The sequence below is a fragment of the Equus quagga genome, chromosome 9 (genome assembly GCF_021613505.1).
Source record: "Equus quagga isolate Etosha38 chromosome 9, UCLA_HA_Equagga_1.0, whole genome shotgun sequence".
Taxonomy (NCBI): domain Eukaryota; kingdom Metazoa; phylum Chordata; class Mammalia; order Perissodactyla; family Equidae; genus Equus; species Equus quagga.
The window spans coordinates 60696340-60721685 of NC_060275.1; the positions used below are offsets into that span (position 1 = coordinate 60696340).

Genomic DNA, 25346 nt, shown 5'->3' on the forward strand with positions numbered 1-25346 from the left:
CTGATTGTAGCAACCGATTGACTCAGCTGGTGCCTCAGAATATGAAATGGGACCTGAACCGCACATCTGAAAAGTGTGTGGACTGGAGGTGAGGGGAAGGGGGCACCTGCACCCTGGACTGCTCAGAAGCATGGAACCAGCTGTGTCAGGCAAAGGTTCTATCAGCCAAGTAACACCAAGTGCCTCTTACTCCACCTGCCCCACCTCTGTTGTCAAACCCAGCAAAGGCCTGCTGTGCACTGTTGTTAGAACTTCTCTAGAAGCACGTGCAGTTCTCCCTTGGCCGAGGAGCCTCTCCCAGGAGACGAGGCATGAGGCAGCCACGTGCTCTCCTCTCCAGCTCTGCTGCGGCCCCTCTGAGGAGCAGGGCCTGTCTTCCCAGCTAAGCGTCTGCCCCTTCTCAGGGCATCTGACCAGGGAATTATACTCACATCCTCCGCAGGGAGGAGGTGCTTTTCAGGGAGTGGTTTTCTTTTAGGTTCCACTGGCTTCCCTGTGGTGGACAGCAAGTAAACAGAAAACAGGTTTGGAGGGCAAGAGAGACATTTTAATGAAAATTCCTGCTTAACTTGCCACAACTTTGTCAAACAGAGACAAAGGCATCAAATGTAATATTGTGCTTGCATTTAACAAAATAAGCTATTTTACTTAGAAAACAGAGGGAAGGATGAGCAGGGAAGATAGGCAATCCATACATTTTTAAAAAGATTTACATGGAGATTCAAGGAGCTAGACATGTTTACAGAAAACCCAGGTTCCTCAGAAGAATGCACAGGTTGTACCTAAGCCTGAAGATTTTGGCATAATGTCTTTAATTCCTATTTAAATTGAGCTAAAAAAACCAAACTCCATGTTCCATTATAAACTCAATCCCCAGTGTTTGCGCCCCGGAGAAATACACAGGAGAATAGTAGGTGGGGTAAGGAGGATGCTTTTCTAAGTCTATGTAGATACATATCTACACACATGCATATTTTTCTCAAGAGCAGGCTGCAAAGAGTTACTTAGGGTATGTAAGTGTCAGCTCTAGTAACTGGAAAACAATTTTGTTTTTAAAGATTGGCACCTGAGCTAACAACTGTTGCCAATCTTCTTTTTTTTTCCTGCTTTTTCTCCCCCAATCCCCCCAGTACATAGTTGCATATTTTAGTTGTAAGTCCTTCTAGTTGTGGCATGTGGAATGCCGCCTCAGCGTGGCCTGACGAGCGGTGCCATGTCTGTGCCCAGGATCGGAACCAGTGAAACCCTGGGCCGCCAAAGCGGGGGGCGGGGCGTGAATTTGACCACTCAGCCATGGGTCGGCCCCTGGAAAATAAAGTTTTGAGCCCCAAAGCAATGTTGTTTATTAGTTAATGAACAGTTCTGTCTGTGTTTTTCAGGACGCTGTATCCGGCAGTAGTTTTAAATTGCTTGTTCGTCCTTGATCTTAATTTTACAATGACAGCAAACCATATTCTTTCAGAATTACATGACTGTTTTCCTATTTAAGGTTAATATCTTTCTCCAAAGAGACTTAGGATCAGTTCGAAAATTGAGGACTAAAGAAGCCTTCTGGGGATGACAGAGGGGGAGAAATTCACTCTCCAACCCCACAGGGTCACCAGTGAGGCGGCCGCCTCCATCTCTTCTGGCTCCCTGTGGCAGGATGGAGCAGTTCACAGCTCTAAGGCTGCTGGAGCGAGGAGGAGTAACGTGCCCAGGACACCCAGGTCAGGACGGGGCCCATGGGTTCAGGGCAGGTAGAATACTGGCACACCTCCCTCTTCCACTCAGGTGATAAATGCCCGGGCATCTGCAGGGCAAGATCGCTCAGGCCTACACTGCTCCCTTGAGTGCAGCTCTCTCCTTTCTCCATTCTTGGTAAACCCACGGATTTTCCCTAAAAGGTTGGCACAGCCTGCTCTTGGCTTGTTTGGAAACAGACCAGCTCCTCTTTCACAGCCACGTAAACAAACTTGCCCTTTGCACTTGCCTTTCTCCTGAGATCCTGAACCCCTTCCCGCTGACAACACGCCATCTTCTGCTCAATTCAGTATGTTTACTTTTTCACTGTGATTCAGGTCTGAGTTTCTTTTGAATCACATTATTGCATTTCCCTGGTGAGATATGCCATGTGACGATCTTGTTAGACCAAAATCAAATATGAAACTTGCACTGCTCTTTTTCTCTGGTTTGGACCCACTTATGGCAGCTGCTTGGGCAGGAATGAATCCCTCCAGCCTGCAGGCCAACTTTCAGACATTTTTGTCTTGGAAAAGATGAAGACGAGTTGGTTGAAGCAGTGTCAACAGAGAGGAAGTCACTATTTCAAAATTATTTTACAATCTAGACGGCTGGTTTTCCCCAATACACATGGATGGAGGAAAACCAGAAAGACTGATTGGATGATTATGCTGAGTGACAGAAGCTGCTGGAGACTTTCTTGACATTTTATCCCCAGAGACACTTCAGGATTGAAGTAATTCATTGCTTCACCAAGTGTTGAAGCCAAGCATTCCACAGCAATTTTGGAATGGAGATGGAGCAATGTAGTTCATATTACATTTTTTCAGCAAACTTATCCTCTCCCCTTCACTTTTTCTGTGTGTGTGTGTGAGGAAGATTGGCCCTGAGCTAATATCTGTGCCAATCTTCCTCTATTTTGTATGTGGGACACCACCACAGCATGGCTTGAGGAGTAGTGTGTAGGTCCACACCCAGGATCCGAACCTGCAAACCCTGGGCCACTGAAGCAGAGCACGCAAACTTAACCACTACGCCACTGGGCCAGTCCCTTCTGTTCCCTTTTTTGGGTGTGGATTATCTTTCAAGCCATTCCTATGTGTCTCTTACAAACAATGCTTAAAACATTAAGCTGATCATACTAAATAGATCTCCATCCAAGTATGGGAATGAGACTCACGTTATCTGAGTCTGTCTTCTCCTCCCACAGCTTCCAGAATGACGTCCAAGCTTCTCAGTGAGACACATGTGCCCCTGTGTGATGGGAGCCCTGACTACCCTCGCCCACCAGCCCTGCCCAAGATTCTGTTTCCCAGTGCACCTTGCTCTCTTGCTTTGTGTCTACCTGGCATGCTGCCCTCTTCACCTTCTCCTGGCCAATGCCCACTCATCCTGCAAGGGAAGACTTACCCCTGCCCAGTCCTGCTCCCCGGGCTGGCTCAGGAACCCCCTATGGCCTTCAAAGTAACACTGCAAATCTCTCTTGTGGGGTTTAGCTGGATGGACGTGCTGCAGCTGCTACAGGGCAGCTTCCTCCTGCAGAGTGAGCTTCCTGAGGGCAGGGTGTGCAGGTCCCCTCTGCGTCCCCAGCACCTAGCAGTGTCAGATTCACAGCATCTGCTTAGTACTCTCTGCTGAACTAATGAGTGCAACTTGTCAGGTTAAACTTACCCCCAAATCCTACCCAGCCAAAGATGCCAGTAGAACTATTTTTTTAAGAGTATTCTGTGACCTGCAGTCACAGCATTCCTTAGGACTTTCCTAACTTAGATATGGAAAGACTATTTTAGCAATAAAAGGTGACAGCATATATTTTAAAATACTGATTTTCCCAGTTCTCAAACTCTTTTTTCCACAGAATCAAACCTACCTACTTATTTAAGTTACTTTTTAAGGAGAACTTCTGACGATATGACACAGGGTAAAGGGATTACAGGGTAGTCCTGGAGTGAAGCAAAAACGTACAGAGCCCTTTCCATAAAGCGACTGGCTCCCTCTCTCCTCAGAGTGCTGGACATGAGAGACAACAGAGATGTATTAAAACCACAATATGACACAGTTTCCCTAGAAAGAACACGGTGTGAACTTCTTCTCCTGGATCTTACTATAAGTTAGTATTTTTCTTTTACTAGCTAACACTTCAACTGAATGCTGGCTATAATTCTAGCACTTATGATGCATTAAATGAGTTAATCCTCACAATAATCTTATGAGGTCGATAGTTATTCCATTTTACAGATGAGGAAACTGAGGCCCAGAAAGGTTAGAGCTTGCCAGAGGTCACACAGCTGATGAGAAGCAGAGCTGACTTGGAACACAAGCAGTCTGGCACCAGAGCCTGTGTCTCAGTGTCTGATCTGTGAGATTCACATGACACCAGGCAGCCACAACATTCCTGACTTTCAATGTGGGTTAAAGGGAAGACGCATATTTAACAGTATGAGTCAAAGACGTACATTTGGGTAGAGTTCTATAGAACTCTAAAAAATAACTGCTTAAGGATTTTCTAGATTCGCACTAGAATAAAAATTCCCTGGCGTTAGAGAAACTGCAGCCTGGGACCTTTCACGGCCCTGCTAGTTCTCATGAACTTGGCTGTGCCTCTAGAAAAGATGTGGCATGTGATGCTGTGACACGGCAGGCAAGGATGGCGAGGGCCAGGCGTCAGGCTTTAGGGGAGACACTTCCAACTGGCGTCCCCTTCACCCTGGAGCCACTACATAGGTTCTTCGTGAACCCCATCCCTCCTCACGTCCCGCTACTCTCTCCCACCACGGTCCTCCTGCCAACATCAGCATCCCCCCAGGAGGGTAGCAGGAGGGAGTGCTTAATAATCTGAAAGTTACTGAGTGCCACGATTACTCCTAACAGAATTCTCCATTTCATGGTTCTCTCAGTAGCACATTCCTATTTGTTCCTGCTTTACTCTCCAGTGTATCATGTTTTCCCCTTCCATTTTTTTTTTTAAAAACAGATACTGGTTTTGGTGTGTAAAAGTATTTACTTCTTTCCCCCAGCTTTATTGAGCTATAATTGATATATAACATTATGTAAATTTAAGGTGTACAATGTAATGACTTGATACACATCTTATTACTTTGTGTGTGTATGAGAGGAAGATGACTGGCCCTGAGCTAACACCTGTGCCAACCTTCCTCTATTTTATGTGGGACTCTGCCACAGGGTGGCTTGACAAGCGGTGCTAGGTCTGTGCCTGGGATTTGAACTTGCAAACCCCAGGCCACCAAAGTGGAGTGTGTGAACTTAACCACTATGCCACCGGGCCGGCCCCCACATCTTTTTACTTTTAAGCAATCCTCTCTGATCCACTGACTAGCTAGAATGAGAAAAAGAGTTTTTTGAAATGTAATTAATTAAACCTGGTGGTCTAGTGGTTAAGAATTGGTGGTCTCACCACCATGGCCTGGGTTCATTTCCTGTCAGGGAACCACACCATCTGTCTGTAAGTTGTCATACCATGGTGCCTGTGTTGCTGTGATGCTGAAAGCTATGCCACTGGTATTTCAAATACCAGCAGGTCACCTGTGGTGGACAAGTTTCAGCGGAGCTTCCAGACTAAGACAGACTAGGAAGAAGGACCTGGCCACCGACATCCGAAAAAACGAAAATCCTATGAAGAGCAGTGGAGCATTATCTGATCCAGCCCTGGAAGGTGAGAGGATGGCACAGAAAGGCCGGGCAGGGTTTCACTCTGCTGGACACAGGGTCACTAGGAGTCGGAATCGACTCGATGGCACCATCAACAACAATTAATTAATACAACGTTTTACTTCAGAGTATAACAACTCTTAATGAATCATCAATTATAATGTGCTTGAAAAGAGTATAAATCATTTCAGTTTGCACTTATAAATCATATTTCTTCAGGAGATCTGAATGGGAAATAATTTTTGCATATGTTCAAATGTGTTATAAAAGCCCCGAGGTAGGTATTTTAAAATAGTCTGTGAAAAATTGGACTTGGGCTATTTTATAAACTGTTATTTGAGCCTATAACTAATCTCTTTGACATTAACATCTTTAACAAACATTTGTGCAATATCTGCATTCAGAAGATTGGATAGAACTAAGACATCATCTCTATTCATTAGGCTTATATTTTCCCAATAACCTAATTTTGTCTTTCATAAGATATTAATGCTTTTGGAAGTCTTACTCTTAATCCTATTAATTCCTAAGCTAGCCTTTAAAAGTGCATGAGGAAATATGCAAAGGCAGTCAGTTTCACTGAATTATAAGTTAAATTGCTAAAGGTAAATCTAAGAATTTCAGGGTTGCTAAAAAAAAAAACTTCATCTGAAAATATTTTCTGGACTTAAACCCTTGGGGTCTGGTTTGAGTTAGTTTCCTTGGCTTTGCAGTCTTCTGAACTAAGGTCACTGGCAACATACAAGGATGCACATTCAGCAGAGCAAAGTGTGTCTGTTTGTCTGTACTGGACCAAAGACCTAGTCTTCAAGGAAGCATAGCAGTGGCATGCTCTGCCTGCTCTAACGAATCTTTGGTGAGTGAGCTTGGAAATGGAGCTAACCCAAGACAAGGCAGCTTCTGGAGCATTCACGGAGTATATGAGTGTGCCCCTGAGAGGAGAAAGAAGCAGAGTTTGAAACTTGTAGGATATGGAGGTGGTAGGAACTGATTTTACAACTGCTCTAATTCCAGACAAGATGTTTCCCAACTGTGAGCTAGTTAGGTAGATACAGGACCAGAAACACATTCTAAGATTTTAAAAAACACACATCCATATAGTCTTATTTTTGCTGTATGCACACTATCTTATCTTCACCAATGACTGTGAACTAATTTTAATAAGGTAAAAAGAGAAATCCATCTCCCCACCTTCCCCTGCTCATACGCACATTCATACACACACACACTCACTATCAGGTGATGGTGTGCTTCTTTGTATCAGACTTCTCCAAATCAATTAATTCTCTTCAGTTCTTGAATGACTTTTCAAGAGAATTAGCTAAGGGCAGAGGCTGTGAAGGGAGTGAGCCCTACATCTTATATTTGGTGAGAGAACATCACTGCTCCTGGAAAAGCCCCTGAAAGCTGTCCGCACTAGATCCCAGGCCAGGGACACACTCTCTGGGCTGGCAGGACAATAACAGCCATGAGACTAACCAGTCCCTTTACTGTTGTCTAATCTCCACCACATGATATCACTAGTTGTTCTATAATTGCTTTAGGTGGACAGTTTCTTCCTGTGGTAACCACTACAAAACTATTAGGATTTAACATCATACTTAATTATAGGAAAATCTAAGAAAGGCGATCAGGAATCACTGGGGCAGTGAGCCAGGCAGGCCTCTATGTTCACTGCATATTTATGTAGAATAAGGGAAAAGGTGAAGTGGTGCCCCTTTTTCCATTTAACATATGTTAGCTTCCTGGTAACAAGTCTCACAGGCAGACGGAAATACACTCTGGATGAAAGGCCTGGTCCCTTTCTGGCAGCCCTTATGGGGTCTCACTGGCTGGCCAGATGAGTTGGGAGGACAGTAGCTGGCATCAGGCCCCAGAAGGCTGAGAAGGAGCCCTGGTGAGGAGCTCGTGCTCACCTCGTACTCTTCCTTGAAGCCGTAGCCCTCAGCACACTTCATCTGCGTGATGTGTTGGAGCAGGTCCGCCACCCGGATGGCGGGGTGAAGCTGCCCCGTCTGGTAGGGCACGTCGGCTGGCTCGCGCTTCTTGTAAGTGTGGGACTGCACCAAGCTGCTGGTGTCACTGGCCATCGTATGGGTCTCGTCTAGGAATAGAAGGCACAGGGAAAGTGAGGGAGAACCAGTGGGCTATGGCAGGGTCACTGAGAACGCTAGGAAGCTGCCGCTGACATCCCTCAACCTATGGCTGCAGTAATCCCTACGATGGCTCCGCAAAAAGGAAAAGTTAAATGCTTAGAAATTTAAATGGGATTGGCAACACTGATAGGAATGAGGCAGAAATCTTTGTTTTTACAAAGCAGTCCAAACGATATATTGCTTTCACAAAGCTAGTTGATAAGAACCCTTTAGCCTTTGGGTGCTAAAGTTTGTTAGAAGTTTCAGTCTGAAACTTCATCAAGGCCTGGTGCAAAACCAGCCTTGCATTCTTCCAAAGATTAGTTGACTAGTTTGTATGATGAAGTAAATAAACTCTGTACAAATGTTTTGTGAGCAAAATAAAAGTGCACAAAATGATTTGGCTTATAAAGCTAGCAATGAAAATGTGGACTTGATACATGAAATCTAAGCAAAGTGGAAAAAGAAAAGGGAAGTTGGTTTGATGAGTCACGGTGCATGCTGCAGGATCAGAAAGCTTGACAACGTGCTGTCGACCCACACACCACACATGGAATGTTCTACGAGAGCTAACATGCAGGCCAACATACAGCACAACTGACTGGCTTTGTCAGAACCTACAGAGAAGACACATACCCCCATTCCCTCCACACCTTTTCCATGGGGCGAATGGGGGACTTACCATTTATTGGCACTTTTAAGAAGATACATATAAGGAGAAAAGAGGAAAAAAAGGAAACAGGGCATAAGCAATAGTACTGTGTGAATAACTCCAGGCTGTTGCTATTTGGTGCTTTCATTTTACAGTTAAGTTTTCTAGTCACAGGTGGTCAGGGGGCCAAGCCTCAATTCTCCCTTCACGTCAGGATGGAGGTGTTGAATTTAAGCACTCAATACCAAAAGGAGGTTAAAATAGTATCATAATTGCTTTTCATTCCCCATGAACCAAGTCACGACTAAAAGAAGTCTTATTTGTATTCGACACATTTTCTCATTTAAATTCCTTGAACAAGTCAACCAATTTGTACTATAGAATTAATGTTAAAATTTGGTCAAATAAGCCTAAAGAGGCTATATTTTAATGGAAGACTACTAGTAAATTAGATTAACAAACTGAAGAAATTGTAGCTATTAAAAATGTCTTATGCAGGAAAGTGCTATTAGATTTAGAGTTCCCCATTTTCCACGTTAACTCATTATAATGCTGAATCTCTAGCCATTTTATGATTGAGGAGGTGTCTCATCAAACTATAATGCTGAAGTCACTTAAAATGAGACTATGAAATCAAAATTAATTTCAGGTACAAAGAATTAAAACATATAAGAAAGGATATGTTCAATTTTTTAATAAAAATTACCAGATTGTTTATCAACAGGGAATTCAGCTATGGAGTTTTTTTGTTTTTGTTTCTAAAACTGAGAAACTCAGCTCCAAAGGGCATTAATTTCCTTCAAAGGCGTTTGGTTTGCTGGGCCTGGTTTTGAAACCTCCCTTCCATCTGCATTGCAAAGCACTTGGGGATGCATGGCATGAAGGTGGCACACAGTGTGTCGCTATGTTGCTGTTGCTGAAATGGCACCTGGATCACTACAACGTGGCTAAAGACACAGAGACAAAATAAAAAAGGGTGGTAAGTGGATTTTATGATTTTCTTCATTTGGATTTGCTTTGAAATTTAGCAATTCATATGTTCCCATGTTCTTAGAATAGTCACAAATAAACTGGGAGATTCTCACGTCGGCTTTGCCTGCTGGCACCTGCCAGGCTCCTAAAGTGGGATGCAGATCCCTGCTGAAGTCCTGAACCCGCCAGGCTGCAGCTACTCCAGTGGAAGTTCTGCTCTTTATACCAGAATAAATGGAATATTAATTAGTTTCCCCTGTGCCTCTCTCATTCTCTCAGTTTTGTAGCTTTGGGGAGGAACATAATTAAGGGCCCTCCACTGTGCACTCACTTCTACACTTCCCTTAAATGGATCACTAGGGCCTGGCATGCGGATCCCTGCAACCTCGCAGCACTCTGATCCCAGGGCCAGGCACTCTTGGAAGTTGCAACTCCACAGAGCTGCAACCACTGTCACCACTGTATGCATCACCCCTGCTGCATTAGGACATCTGGCCTCATCACCAGTGTGGATGCGTCCTAAAGCATTTAAACACCAGCCAGGCCATCAAAGAAAAGGCTGCATCCGTTATCTAGTACATAGATAGCGAAGAGGGAATAGGAGGTGTCTCTTGTAATGTGTGTTATGAAATTGGGTCACCCACACCATTAGAAATTCTTGATTTCACCAAAATTAGTGATTATTCAGTTTCCTCTGACTTCTTAAAAAATTACTACTGATAAAATATCACTTTAATTTTCTTATATTTGTTAAAAGTACCCACCAACAATTTTTTTACTTAAGAATTATGCCTAAGAGGAAATCAGAAGTAAAGCTTCTCGCTAACCGTCCTGATGGTTCTCTAAGAACTGAGGACTAATTCTACCTGTATTTTTTAATAAATTTTTAACAACCCAACTGAAAAATCTAGAATTGAAATGAGTGCTATGTTTTTGAGGTGGGGGAGGTTCTATCTATCGATCAATCTATTTATCTATCTAACTTTTTTTGCAAGAAAATGATGGAAAGGCATCCTAAAGCTCCATCCATTAGGGCTGGGCACCTCAGCACATGAGAGCAAAAGGTGGAGGCAGGTGCTAGAGGATTTAAGTGCTGAGCTCTGAGTCACAACAGAACACTTCTTTTTGTCTTATTGTGAATTGTAATAGTACTACTGCCAAAAAGTGCCAGAGTAAGGTACAGCTTATCTTCTTCCCATGGCTTTAAGTGACAACCTCACTAATCCTTACTATACAATATATAGATTCATATTTACAGCAATGTGGAAAGAATAGTCCCCAAGCACTACCATTTGTTGCACTGGTTCATATATAAGCTAGACATGATAACAGTTATTTGTTGATCTGGCTGACTTATTTTTCACAATGTGCATCATTTTTGCTATTTGAATTGTCTGTTCAATTGATTCCCTCTCGGTAAAGCCTAACAAACTTTAAAAGATGCTATTAGTGTTCATAATAACAAAGTAGTGACTTTAAAAAATGATATTTGTTTAATAAGCTTATCTTAAATCCTGCTGCGAAATCTGAACATTTTCTTCCCTCTGACAATGCACATCTTAGCCCTCCCCACTCACAGCTCCCCCGAGGTCAGAACATCTACTAGAGAAACCGTGGAATGAATGCCACAGCACACAAAGAAGTCGCAAATCTTTGCCTATTGAAAGATTCTGCAAATGTCATCTGCATGGAGATTGCATTGTCGGGTGCCTGAGATTAGCCCGTGCCCCTCGCTTATGAAAAGAATAAAAATGCCGCCTTCTTTCCCTTATAGTTGGTATTAAATGGAGAGGGCTTAGTGAGCTTTGTTTGTTACCCTTCAAAATGATGCAAATTCAAAATTCTGGTATATGTCCATTCTTAAACTTCTGAGTTCACTTTTTTCCTCAGGCAACAAACTTGCTTAAGCCCAGAAAGCACTATAAGGAGGAAAAAATCACCCTCTATACAAAAATTGTAACAACTCAGAGAAAAGAGAAGCACAGGGGGAAAAATTATGCTGCAAAGATATAAACCCTTCTGAAGAGAATTAGGAAGCAGAAACGGCATAGCCGAGGATGGAACTCTCGCTCTGATGGACTGTCATACACCTTGAAGTCTTGCTGTGCTCCTTTTCGGTAAGGTTAGTAGCAAGAAAGGAAGGCAGCTGGGACACACTTGGGTTACTTATGCATCTCAAATGCAAGAGCAGCTCATGCCTCTTTGCTCATCATAGCCAGGTAATGCCATTTCTCCTCACCCTTCTTACACTGGACGAACGGGATTTTTTTTCTTTAACTCCCCGCTGGGACCATTTCATACTTTTAATGCATTCTGCCCCACTGAGCTAACATTTTATTTCATTTCTAGTGACATCTGACACATAGTAAACCACGTGATTATAAAGGGCCATCTTGTCATTTTGCTGTTGAGAACATCAGCTCCTTTGAAATTCCACTGTGTGACAGACACTTTGGAATGCTAGGGCTGCCCTGAGTGGCTCCAGGGAGGGGTAGGGGGCCAAAACTCTATTATGATTGTTTTTCTGTATAAGATTTGGCATAATTAGAAAAATGCTATTTTTGGAATTGAAGTTTTTAGCGCTTAGCAATAAGTGAAAATAATAAGAAACTATTTTCACTTTTACGATTGTCACATTGGACAGAATTCAGCTCTTAGAAGTACACAGCTGAGTGATGACATGCTGTGTTTTTCCCTGGATCAGAGCTAACTTTAAATTCCGAACATAGAAAGGAGGAATACTGGAGCTGGGATTGTCCATTTGAACCTTTTGGTATCATTGCCAACATACATGCAGCAAACTCTTCTTATGAATGGAAACTGTTTGGAGAAAAGTCTTTTTATTATCTACGTACTCCCCTGCCCCCCAGGCCACCCACCACCCCCGTGTCCTGCTTACAATCACTGCATCATACAGAATTAAAACTCCAATCTCCTAGAGAGGCCACTGACTTTCTAAATTACTCCTGCAATAAACTGTGATAAAGGGAAATGTTCTCACCTAAAATTGCAGTTGGCACAAATGGGTCTGTCATACATCATAAGCAGGTCAATGCAGAGAAAGTAAAAAGAGAAAGAACAGTAAATGATTGATGAAAGGCCCCCAATTTTCCCATAGAAAGCATCAGGGTACAACACATCAAACATGTTAAACTCCTAAAGCCTCATGGACAGCAACGTGAGCACGGATTGATGCTGATGCTCAGGGGTCAGGAAGAGATGAAACAATGGAAAAATCTGTTACCTGGGTAATAGGAGTTCGGCACCGATGTGCTCAGAGTATTTGTTTTCATTGTAAAAGATGATGGTGAAGACACAGCTGTAAACAAGATAAAGGCTAGTCAGCGGTTGTGCAGAGGCAACATCGGAAGACACGGCACTCTGAGGTCACTCACAGGGACACCATGCTGGTGTAGACTGCACTGAAGAAACCTCAGAGAAGCCCTGCAGTCTGTGTGGTAAATATTACCATTCCCCACCGTCTCCGGGGACTTACTCAGACTTCAGAGGACAAGCACCCTTTTATCACTTAAAAGATTTTCTTACCCCACAAATGAAGAAAACACCCGATAACCACAACTGCTATTTTGAATTGAGAAATTCACTGGACTTCTAGCCTTTGCTTGCAGCAGTCTAGTATCATGCCGAGCTGATTTTTCACAACTAAGAGTGCGAGAATGTGTCCACACACGGCTTTTGGAGCATATCCTGACTGTTAGTGTTTTTGTAGTCTGCTGAGGCCCCTCCTTCCTCATATTGAATATTCCACAACGCTATGACCTGGTTTATGAAAAATAAATGCGATGCTCCACGTCTGCTATATTTAAGCTGAAAGTTTGCATGCCTACATATTGTTCTATTAGTCTTTTCAATCCTTATAAAAATGTTCATTTTTCTTTAAAATATTTCTCTGAAATACTGAAGATTTAACCATTACATATTCTCTTCCTATTATTAAGAGGGAAAGTCAATCCCATTCAACTTATCTGATTCCACTGAAAGTGGGTATTTCCTATTTTTAAAGCCGTTTGTTAAAAAAGTCTTCAACATCTTAATTGATTAGTGCTTTAAAAACACTTTAATTTCATTAAAGTGTAAGGATAAACGATTTGACTATGCTCAAGTACTCAAACTGGCTAATGTAAACCTTAACTCCTCTGATGCAGGTCCTTATCTACTAGACGCTGAGTTCCTGATCGGACACTAAAGCTCAAGCACAATACTGTATCATGGAAGCCATTCCTAATCCCTGTGGGTATTGCATGTTATCTTTATCCTGATGACTTGTTAAAATATTTTAGCTCTCCTGGAGCAGTTCCTTTAGGACAGTGTTTTTACCTATGTTCATATTTTCAAGTGTAGAATTAATAAATAATAAAACAAGGACCAGGACCCAGGCTGCCTGTCATTTATAAGATATTTTTCTAAAATAGAGAAGTATCACATTTATAATGCTCATTTATGGAAAGCTGCCAGGAGAAAATAAGAGAAATTGATGAAAATAAGAACAAAAAACCTGAGTACCTATAAAACATGTTTGGGTCAGCAAGAATAATGCCTATTATCTGCGAACATTTTTATGTGGTTGGTAAAATGTGCAAGCGGATAAACAATAACTATGCTTATTTTCACCTTTAAAAAAGATATTTACATTTGTCTTCTAGTATAAAAATTAAACCCATTCCCACTATACCCATCTATTTTCCCCTTCTTATGTACAATTCCCATTTGCTTTGGTGGACAGATGATTCCCCATTCTCATAAATGTGCTCATGCTTATTTCTAAATTCTCCAATCTCATTTTTCTGTCTCCTTTCTAAAAGCCACTCACCTCCCAACTGCCAGCACTTTCTCCCAACCCTAGAAAATCTCAAACATCCCCAGACCTGTTACAGGTTTGGGGTTGGAAGCCTAGTGGTCCAATGAACACTTTTCCTCCCCCAGTAACGGCTTTCTTTTTTTCCAGGCATTAAGAGAGCATTATGATAAAGTTCACCATTGGCGTCACTCTCAACGGATGGGATTCGATGGAACTACTCATTGCCCAAAGAGTGGGAGGAAAATGGAATGCCCGCTGCTGCTTCCACAGGCTCTACTGATGGCAGGTAATGATGCTCAATGGCTGATGAGCCAAGGAAGCCGGCGCCAGCCTCTGCAGCAGTCCTCTTCAATGGGCACTCGTGGATTTCCACTGACATGTTCACTTTTTAAAAAGGAACTGCCAAATTAAATTTCCTGTCCAGAGGCATTATCCCTTGTTGCTCAAACTTCAAAAGGCTGGAAATTACTAATGTAGGTTTCTGCTCTTTGGGCAGGTAATTCCAAGTAAATTTAGTCATGAGCAATTTCACCATGAAATACAAAATTTGGAACATTAACGGGTTATCCTGGAAAGTGAGAACATATAGCCAGTGGTCCCTTTCAGACTGACATGCAAGAACTAACTGCTACTACAAAAATTCTAACCGTGTCTGTGGTCGGAAGGACTTTTCCCACCCGAGTCCTCAATAAATGCACCAGCAATAAATTGCTTTATTTTGGTAGTTAAATGCGTTGTATAGATATATATACGTACATACGCACATACATACATATGTATATATATATCTTTTTAATTAAAAGTATAATATTTGCTAAAAAAAAGCAGAAAAAATTCTCTGAAAAAATGGGATGCTGTTTGTGGTATACTGAAGCCCCACAGACTCACCTACACTGAAAATGACGTGAAAGAGCAAAGAACAACGACCAAGGAGGAGGAGTGCTGTCCTGCCCACCCGGGTCTAAGCCGAGTCTCCCTGTGTGTGCACTCCTGCTCCACTGGGCCAGGTGTGCACGTGGAACAAATAAATGAGACAGGGCGGACAACTGTAACAATATAAAGTGGCTCTCCACGGATAAGGCAGACAACTGCAGCCACTATAAACAGAAAGAAAAAGCCTCTCTATGAAGGCTTGCTGAAGGGAGGAGAAAGGCGCAGAAGGCACACGTGTTGACTACGTGGTGATCAGAGAGAGGAGGAGTCAACTGGGCTGGGCTGCAGAATCAGAACAGGCCCAATGGGTGTCAAGACATGAGCACACACTGTGCACACTGGTATCAGCCCTCTCCCCCCAGAGACGGATTTCTGTGCTGCTCGCACTCAGAGGCCCCAACCCTTTATGCATTTACACTAGTAACAGTGACGGCTGTACTTTTATTCCATCCCCACACTGACCAACACCCCAGCTATGCAGCCAGGATGAGCAGCAGCTCGTGGGTGTGGATTTCACATGGCAAAGAAACCTCTGACCTTGAACCCAGGAGGGCTGTGAACCACAGAGTCAGGCCACATCAGGGATTTACTTCTGGTCTCTGAGGAGATCTCTAGGGACACAAGAACCACTCCTTTTGTACTTCAAATAATCAATGTAGTTGTTAGCTTCCTAAAATAATGCCTTGTACCTGGATACAGGTGGTGGTGTGGGAAGGAATTAGCCCAGCTCAGTTTACCACCTGGCGGGAAATGTAAGACCTGTGAAGCGGGTATACAGTTTAACTTATTAATTGCCACTAACAGGCCTATAATAAAGGCAGAACCTGTCAGCCAAACAAACAAACAATTAACTTGTTACTGCCATTTAGTGAACTGTTTTATAACAGGCTTCTCTTGTGGAATCCCACACCTGACTAGCTTACAAACAGGATCTAAACAACAAAAAGGATGCTGAGAAGCAGCTGCCTTCCTCTTCGAGAAGAGAGAAGCCTTCACATCATTGCTCTCTAAGTCTTTACAGACACTTAACCGTGGCTGCCTCTGCTCTCCCATCTGGCCTATCACCTTTGCAACACCTTTTCTCCTAAGCCACCCACGGCACACAGAGGAGTTTTGGGGGTCTTTAAGGGGACTGGAGAAACCAACAGGGCACAAGAATTTCTTAGGGAGTTTTTGTTTTCTAATCCCCCAGTACTATCTGGAATCTTGGAAAACCAGAGAGACGTATGAGAAGCCAGGAAAGGGGTGCACTTACATCTCCCGTTCAGATTGTGCGTGTCCATGAATGAGAACGCCTCGTCGCAGTTTGTGCCTTGCTCGGCATAGCTCTTGTCCATCGAGTTCACCATCACAGTCATCTCCTGGCGGGTGCTGCTCATCGTCTCCTTCCGCTTCTTGGCTAGTTTCCTTTGAACAAAGAATTCATCATATAGACATGCATGTGAACGGAAAATGGGGGCATTGACATGTGTATTAACCAACGATCAGGAATAACTTGTGTTGAATTAATCGTATTCATCTATAACATTGATTTATGGTGACTTCTAGATGTTGGGTTTTCTGCCAACTGCAGAGACACAGAGATGAAAAATATCCACTGCCTATCCTCAAAAAAACCCACTGCGATATTAGCCTAAAACATCACGTTCTGTTTCTCCTACTAAAAGCCAAATTAAAATGGTCAATGGCCCCACTACAATGCAATCATAATCTATTTACTGATATGCTCCTAGAATTACTTTTTAGTTTGGTGCCATATTCACTGTCAAAGAGTAAATACCCCTAGTAAATATTTGCCAAACAAAACTGAAATAATCCAAGGATGAATCTAAGAAGCATATTGTAGAGCAAAAGAGCAAAACTGGGCGAGGAATGAAGACAGTCTAACTGCAGTGCATGCGTACAGAGAGCAAGCAGTGACACGGAGCCCACACGGGACAAGGACCTCAGGCCTCAGGAGTGCTGGAGGGCAAAGCCTGAATGCTCACGTGGTGATCACACTGGATAAAATCCCAAATGAACCCAAATTAGATCCCCATCTGGGCTGGTCAACAGAGCAGAAGATAAAAAATGTCAAGTTGTTGGCTTCCCTGGAAAGTTCAGCAGAGGAGTAAGTCCCCGTGTTCCCTCACTCAGTGGAAGAGAATGCAAAAAGGTCAAGGAAGGCAGAGATTTCCAAGTCTTTTGGAGACAGTTTAATCCTGGCCTCTGCATCCTACTCATTGACCACCAAAAACTCCTAATTTGAAGTTACAGATACTTGGACAAAAGCCATAAAAACCTAAGTGAAATTGACATACAAATAAACAAATGAAACAAATTTTTACAGGTTTTACTACTGGAAATTGTTTTATGCACCCAAGACAGACGAGATTAGAATTAGAGCTGCTTAAGAAGAAGGAATAAAGTGAAAAGGTTTAAGAAGACCATAGCATCATAATACCAAAAATATTATGTCCTAAAATATTCTAATTCTGCCTAAGCACTTAGCAGCATTTACAACAGAAAATGGCAGCTATTCCTAGTAAATCATCTTGACTCTGATTGACCTAGGACACAGCAGAATTTAAAGTGAGCCCCATAATCAAAATCACCCCCATATTAGGTGATTGCTAATGCAATGAAAGGCATTGACAACATTAGACCATACGGATAAACTTTATTATCATTTCCAAATGCCACATAATCCAAATGCTTTCTTGCCTGTAGTTATAATAAGCTTTTAATTTCATACTTTGAAGGCAGAAGGGTTTCATTAATAAGTTGCCCTTTTTATTGCTAAAAGTTGTTGAAAAAAGATACATTTTTAAACAGAAAAATGAAAATCATCTAGAACTTCTTTGACAGTATTAACGTTGTGAAGATTTTTGAAAGGTAAAGCCAGCATGGCTCCTCTGGTGCTGGTGTTCCTCTCTCGTCAGCATGCAGACCATGATTATCCTCTGAGAGCCCGTTCTCCAGACAACCACACTAGTCCGGGCGCCAGGGTCTGGCCCTGGCTGCTCCCCGCAGGTGTCCTGGGCACAGGTAGCATCAGGCTCAAGCTGCACAGCAGTGGTTACAACACCCTTTCTCTCCACTTCTGAATCTGCCAGCTCATTGGAAAAGCATTCTCGGGCCAGGTCTCCCCAGGAACACTGAAGTGGAGGACTGAGATAAATAGTTCCGTAATTCAGGCAAAACGTCCCCTTTTTGCTGAATTTCTCTGATTTGCTTTAGACTGACTACGCAGATAACTGCCTCACTATTCTCTTTTGTTCTGCCTATGAAGAAAGGCATATTCAAGTTCCCCAGACTTCTCTGTCTGCTCTTGCTTCTATTCCTCGAATCCTTACAGGTTAGGAAACGACAGTGAATGCGCTTCCGACATTGACACGAGGTATGTGTACACCAATAAAAGCTGTGCTTGTACTAGAAAAGATATTTCTCTTTTCTAATCCTCCACTGTGGGAACTAATTTCAGTGATGTCAAGCTACACGCTTCATTAATGATCTTTAAGCACAAAAGAAGGCCATTAAGGATTTGTGAGAGCCTGCTCAAATCAAAGAGGTCCAGTCAGAGACCCACAGCTCTAAGCTCATCTCCACTAAGCACATACTCTTGGTCTGTGAACCTTCTTCAAAACCCAGCTTACATGTCCTCAGCAAGCCTTCCTGAGTTAACGTTACCTGTTCACCACATTTTTACTCTCATCAGATGTCGCAAACACGAACGTCTCCCCAGGGCCAGGCAGGTCATGTAAGTGAGTAACGCAGGTGTAAGAGAATAAGGAGTGGTGGAGACTGGAGAAACAGAAGCGGGAAACAGCCACTCAGCTCCAACTGATCGATGCCCATGGACGTCCCAGACATTGTAAATTTCAGGAGAAATCAGAAATCCAAGTTTTATGTAAACTCGTTTAATTTTTAAGTGTTGTCAAATAATTCAAATTAAAAAAATAAAATACAAATGAAGCATGTGTGTGGGCACTTCTGTTCTCCATTAATAACAGAACTTAGACACTTAATTGTCTTGGAGCGGAAGGGAGTGGAAACTAACATAGTGCACAACTAGTGTATGACATGATTCTACAAGTGTGACCTCATGTAATCCCAGGAACCTTGCAGGAGTTCTCCTTACTTCCTACTTCACAGATGAGGGACTGAGTCTCAGAGAAGTTAAGTAACTTATCCGAATGGTGGAGCTGCGATTGCACCCCAGATCTCTTTGACTCCAAAGATACTCATTCTAGAACACTGTGCTATCTCTTGTAGTGTATTTGTTAATTTACATTTCCTAACAAGTTACATTATAATTATCACAAAACTGCTGTCAATTGAATACTCTATCGTTTCATAACTGAATACTATGCTTAGAAACAGTAGGATTAATTTACTGGCACCTAGTCAACGCTTTGTTGTTCTTAGCACCATTGAGAGATTCTGACTCCTAGTGACCCTGTATGCAGAGTGCAACCCTGCCTGGTCTTTTCACGCTATCCTCTCACCTTCCAGCACTGTATCAGACTATTGTCTGATGCTATTCACAGGGTCTTCACGGCCAATTTTTTTGGAAGTGGGTGGCCAGGTCCTTCTTCCTAGTCTGTCTTAGTCTGGAAGCTCCACTGAAGCCTTCCACCACAGGTGACCCTGCTGGTATTTCAAATACTGGTGGCATAGCTTTCGGCATCACAGCAACACAGCCGCCAGAGTATGAGAACCGACAGATGGGTCATGTGGTTCCCTGACTGGAAACAAACCCAGGCCATGGCTATGAGAGTGCCGAATCTTAACCACTGGATCAGCAATCAGTCAATGGTTTACACAAGCTCAATATGCCTGTTAATTGAATTAATCATTGTCATACCAAAGTATTAGTAAGGAGAGTTCTTTTACAGCCTACTCATCAGAAGTAGCTTGCCTGGTCATGGAGGCTGTGAGTTGTTGCCTGCAAGTTTCCTTTGTTCTTATACACAGCTAAAGGCTGTAGTCCATAATTACAGAAGGTTGAGGAAGGTTAGATTTAGGATTGAGGCTTGGGATGACTGGGGATAAATTATTTACTTCTCTTTCTCTTTTTCTCTGTTTCTCTCTTGGGCTTTGTGTTTTAGACCGGCATTTTTTTTTTCCCCAAATGAAAATTGGAAACTGTAGGAAAACTTTGTGACTTAATGAAATAAAGTGTTTTGTGCAGGGAAACTCCTAAAGTAGAGGGAATTTTCTTTGCAATCTTATCTAAAGACACAAGCAAATTTATTTTCAATTTTTATTTATTTACTTATTTATTTTTTTATTTTTTTGAGGAAGATTAGCCCTGAGCTAACATCTTCTGCCAATCCTCCTCTTTTTGCTGAGGAAGCCTGGCCCTGAGCTAACATCCATGCCCATCTTCCTCTACTTTTTATACGTGGGATGCCTGCCACAGCATGGCCTGCCAAGCGGTGCCATGTCTGCACCCGGGATGCAAACCGGCAAACCCAGGGCCGCCAAGAAGTGGAACGTGCAAACTTGACTGCTGCGCTCCTGGGCCGGCCCCTCAATTTTTATTTTTAACAAATGGTTTGCCTGAAATATTTTAATCTCTAATCTCCAAATGTGGACTGCATAAATAGCAGAGGCCCTTAGTAATAATAATAATAATAATAATAATAATTCCTACTGACATCTAAAAATGGACCAGAAAAAATTAGAGAGGGCTTCCAGTTTATGTACAGCATGTAAAGAGCTCTGTCCTAACAACAAGTATAAAGCTGAACAAACTAAAACCCAGCAACTCTTCTTAGCTTTGTCAGATGACTGAGGTCAAAGGGAAAACTGCTGCCCCCCCCAAATTACAGAGACAAACGGGGATACAGAGAGTCACTTCTCACCAGAGAAGAAACCCATGAGCAGAAATCTCTGCAAGAACCAGAAGCAGGACGGGAAAGCCTAAACTGTAATTGGTAAATTACTGGAGGCTCAGTGTGGACACGTCTGAGACTTAAACACTCCGGGGAGGGCGTCGAGTGAGTTTTACCTCCATGATCCCTAGCAGGTTCCCACAGTAAAGATTAGAGAAAAAAAATCTCTTTGGGCTTCTGACAGGAGGAGGGGGGAAAGAAGTCATCTGAAATATACTCAGAGCATTCTGTGCTTCTTAAAAGGGCTTGTCTTCAGAAAGACTATTTTACTAGAGCCTAACCTGCTGCAGTTTTATCAGGGCATAACCAACCTGGGGGAAGGGAAATATCCAACTCTAGCTCCCTCCAGCCCTCCTGTCCCATTCAAGGGGGGGCTACCGAGAAGCACTTGTGAAGGTCACAGCCCAGGGTCACGAGTTCACTAAAAGACTGAGACCTAATCAAAGGACTATGGAATGCCTTCGTCTCCCTTGACACAATCACATTACTGAAGATCTATTTACAGCAGTTCCTTTCACATCATATCTAGCAGTTCCTAGTATATAAAATCTGGGTTTAAAAAAAATTACAAGGCATACTAAAAAATACAGAGCAAGCATCTGTCTGAAAAGACAGAGCAAGCATTAGAATAAGACTCAGACATGGCAGGGATTTTGGAACTACCAAACTGGGAATTTAAAATAACTATGATTAATACGCTAAAGGCTCTAATGGAAAAAGTAGATCACATGTAGAAACAGATGGATAACATAAGCAAAGAGATAGAAATACTAGGAAAGAATCAGAAAGAAATGCTAGAGATCAAAAATACTGTAACAAACATGAAGAATGCCCTTGACAGGCTCATTCATTAGTAGGGTGGACATGGCTGATGAAAGAATCTCTAAGCTTGAAGATATGACCACAGAAGCTTCTCAAACAGAAAAGCAAAGAAAAAAAAAGACTGAAAAACAAAAGAACAGAATATCCCAAATCTGTGGGACAACTCCAAAGGGTGCAATATGTGTTCAGTGAGAAACCAGAAGGAGAAGAGAGAGAGAAAGAAATAGAAGCAATATTTGAAGCAATAGTGACTGAGAACTTCCCCCAAATTAATGTCAGATACCAAAACTCAGATTCAAGCAGCTCAGGGAATAACAAGCAGGATAAATGCCAAAATATCTACACTGAGGCATATCATATTCAAATTTCAGAAAGTCAAAGATAAAAAAATAGTCTTGAAAGAAGCTAGAGGAAAAAACATGTGAGCAAGAAGATGATTATATTTGATGATTATAGTTTATATATAAGTGAAATGGATGACAGCAATGATACAAGGCACAGGAGGGAGGAACCAGGAGGACCTTGTTGTCATAAAGTATTTACACTGTCTGTGATGCAGTATAGTGTTATTTGAAAGTAGGTTTGGATTAGTTGTAAACGTATATTGCTAATTCTAGGGCAATGCTAAAAATACTAAAAAAAGAAAGTAAGAAAGAAGAGAAAATGGAATAATATAAAATGCTCAATTAAAACCACAAAGGTGGAAAGAGAATGGAAGGCAAAAATGGGAATAAAGAATATGAGCAACAACAGAAAACAGTAAAAAATAGAGTAGAAAGTAATCCAACTATATAAATAATCACTTTAAATGTCAATGGTCTAAATACATCAATTAAAAGACAGAGATTGTCAGAGTAGATCACAAAACAAAACCCAACTAATATGTTATTTACAAGAAACCCACTTTAAAAATAAAGATACATATAGCTTAAAAGTAAAGGGATGCTGGGGCTGGCCCCGTGGCCGAGTGGTTAAGTTTGCGTGCTCCGCTGCAGGTGGCCCAGTGTTTCGTTGGTTCGAATCCTGGGCGTGGTCATGGCACTGCTCATCAAACCACACTGAGGCAGCGTCCCAATACCACAACTAGATGGACCCACAACGAAGAATATACAACTATGTACCGGGGGGCTTTGGGGAGAAAAAGGAAAAAAATAAAATCTTTAAAAAAAAAAAACAACAAAAAAAAGTAAAGGGATGCATACGATATACCATGCTAATATTAATCAAAAGAAAGTGAGAGTAGGGGCTGGCCTGGTGGTGTAGTGGTTAAGTTCATGTGCTCCACTTTGGTTGCCCAGGGTTTTTGGGTTTGGACCTTGGGTGTGGACCCACATACCACTTGCTAAGCTATGCTGTAGCAGCATCCCATATACAAAAAACAGAGGAAGATTGGCATGGGTGTTAGCTCAGGGTGAATCTTCCTCAAGCAAAAAGAGGAAGTTTGGCAACAGACGTTAGCTCAGCGCCAATCTTCTTCACCAAAAAAAAAAAAAAGTGGGAGTAGTCATATTAATTTCACACAGAGCAGATGTCAGAGAAAGGGAAGTTAGAGGTAAAGAAAGGCATTATATAATGATAAAAGAGTCAGTTCTCCAAGAACACTTAACAATCCTTAATGTGTATGTGCCTAACAACAGAACATCAAACTATGTGAGGTAAAACCCGAGAGAACTGCAAGGAGGAACAGCTGAGTCTACTACTGTACTTGGAGACTTCAACACCCCTCTCTCAGGAGTGGACAGATCTATAAGGCAGAAAGTCAGTAAGGACGTAGTTGAACTCAACAGCATCATCAATCAACTTGCTACAATTGGCATCTACAGAATACTTCATCTGACAATACTAGAATACATATTCTTCTCAAGTTCACAGAGAACATTCATAAAGGCAGACCACATTCCCGACCATAAAACACACCTTGATAAATTCAAAAGAGTAAAAATCATGCAATGTATGCTCTTAGACCCAATGGAATTAAACTAAAAATCACTAAGAGAAAGATAGCTGGCAAATCTCACAATACATGTGGAGATTAAACAGTGTACGTCTTAACACATGGGTCAAAGAAGAAATCTCAGGAGAAATTTTAAAAATACTTTAAACCACATGAAAATAAAAATACAATATCAGAATTTGTGGGATGCATCAAAAGTGGGGCTTAGAGGAAATTTATGGCACTGAACACAAAAATTAGAAAGGAATAAAGATCTACAATCAATAGTTTAAGTTTCTATGTAAGGAAAAAGAAGAGTAAATTAAATCCAAGTAAAGAGAATAAAATAAATAATAAAAATTAGAGCAGAAATCAATAAAATTGAAAAAAAGGAAATCAATAGAAAAAAATCAATGAAACCAAAAGCTGATTCTTTGCAAAATTCAATAAAATTGATAAGCCTTTAACTAAGCTATCTAAGAAAAAAAGAGAGAAGACACACATTACTAAAATCAAAAATGAAAGAGAGAAGTGCTTGCTCCATGGCATAGCAGTTAAGTTCGCACACTCCACTTCGGAAGCCCAGGGTTCACCAGTTCGGATCCTGGGTGTGGACCTACGCACTGCTGTCAAGCCATGCTGTGGTGGATGTCCCACATATAAAGTAGAGGAAGATGGGCATGGATGTTAGCTCAGGGCCAATCTTCCTCAGCAAAAAGAAAGAGGAGGTTTGGTAGAGGACGTTAGCTCAGGGCTAATCTTCCTCAAAAAAAAAAAGAAAAAAGAAAGTGTAAAAAAAAAAAGAAAAGAGGACATCACTACAGATCTCATGGGCATTAAAAGGATAATAAAGGAATGCTATAAACTATTCTATGACCACAATTTGACAACCTAGATGAAACAGACCAATTCCTTGAATGGCATAACCTGTCAAAAGTCACACAAACAATAGACAATATGAACAGGCCTATGGCTATTTAAAACATTAAATCAATACTTAACCTTCCCAAAACAGAAAGCATTATGCCTACATGGATTCACTGGTGAATTCTACCAAATATTTAAGAAAGATATTATACCAGTTCTCTACAATCTTTTCCAGAAGACAGAAACAGTGGGGCTACTTCTTAACTCATTTTACGAGGTCAGCATTACCCTAATACAAAACTCAGACAAAGAGATTATGGGAAAAGGAAACCATAGCCAATTTCTCCCATGAACATACATGTAAAAATCCTCAATGAAATGTTAGCAAATTGAATCCAACAATGTATAAAAAGAATTATACATAATGACCAAATGGTATTTATTTCAGGTATGCAAGGCTGGTTCAACATTCAAACATCAATTAATGTAGCTCACCACACTGACAGGCTAGAGAAGAAGCATCACATGATGATACCAATAGATGCAGGAAAAGCATGAAGTGAAGTCCAGCACCCATTCATGAGAAAACACTCTCAGCAAACTAGGAATAGAGAGGGGACTCCCCCAACTTGATAAAGAACATCAATAAAAAACCTACATCTAACACCATGTTTAATGGTGAGAAACTAAAAGCTTTCCTGCTAAGATTAGGGACAAGGCAAGGATGTCCCCTCTTACTATTCATTTTCAACATTATACTGGAACTCCTGGCTAATGCAATATGACAAGAAAAGGTATACCATTTGGGAAGGAAGAAACAAAATTGTTTTTGTTTGCAGATGACATGATTGTCTATTTAGAAAGTACCAGTTACAGTATATAGGAGTGGAATTTTAAATTAAAAACACAATACCATTTATATTAGCACTCCCCAAAATAAACT

At 41.7% G+C, this 25346-nt stretch overlaps 1 protein-coding gene across 8 annotated transcripts in view; it reads right to left on the minus strand.

The window, feature by feature from the left end:
- The window catches only part of PTPRM (protein tyrosine phosphatase receptor type M), a 773187-nt gene that overhangs the window by 125591 nt on the left and 622250 nt on the right, over positions 1–25346 (minus strand). For 4 of the 8 annotated variants that reach the window (XM_046671284.1, XM_046671285.1, XM_046671286.1 and 1 more), the window contains exons 15-19: positions 16158–16309; positions 12395–12469; positions 12152–12178; positions 8209–8220; positions 7308–7495 (exon numbers count right to left, since the gene is read on the minus strand). In XM_046671284.1, coding sequence (XP_046527240.1) covers positions 7308–7495; positions 8209–8220; positions 12152–12178; positions 12395–12469; positions 16158–16309 — 454 coding nt within the window. The remainder of the gene's footprint in view (positions 1–7307; positions 7496–8208; positions 8221–12151; positions 12179–12394; positions 12470–16157; positions 16310–25346) is intronic. The other 4 variants (XM_046671288.1, XM_046671281.1, XM_046671289.1 and 1 more) reach the window with 2 other exon arrangements.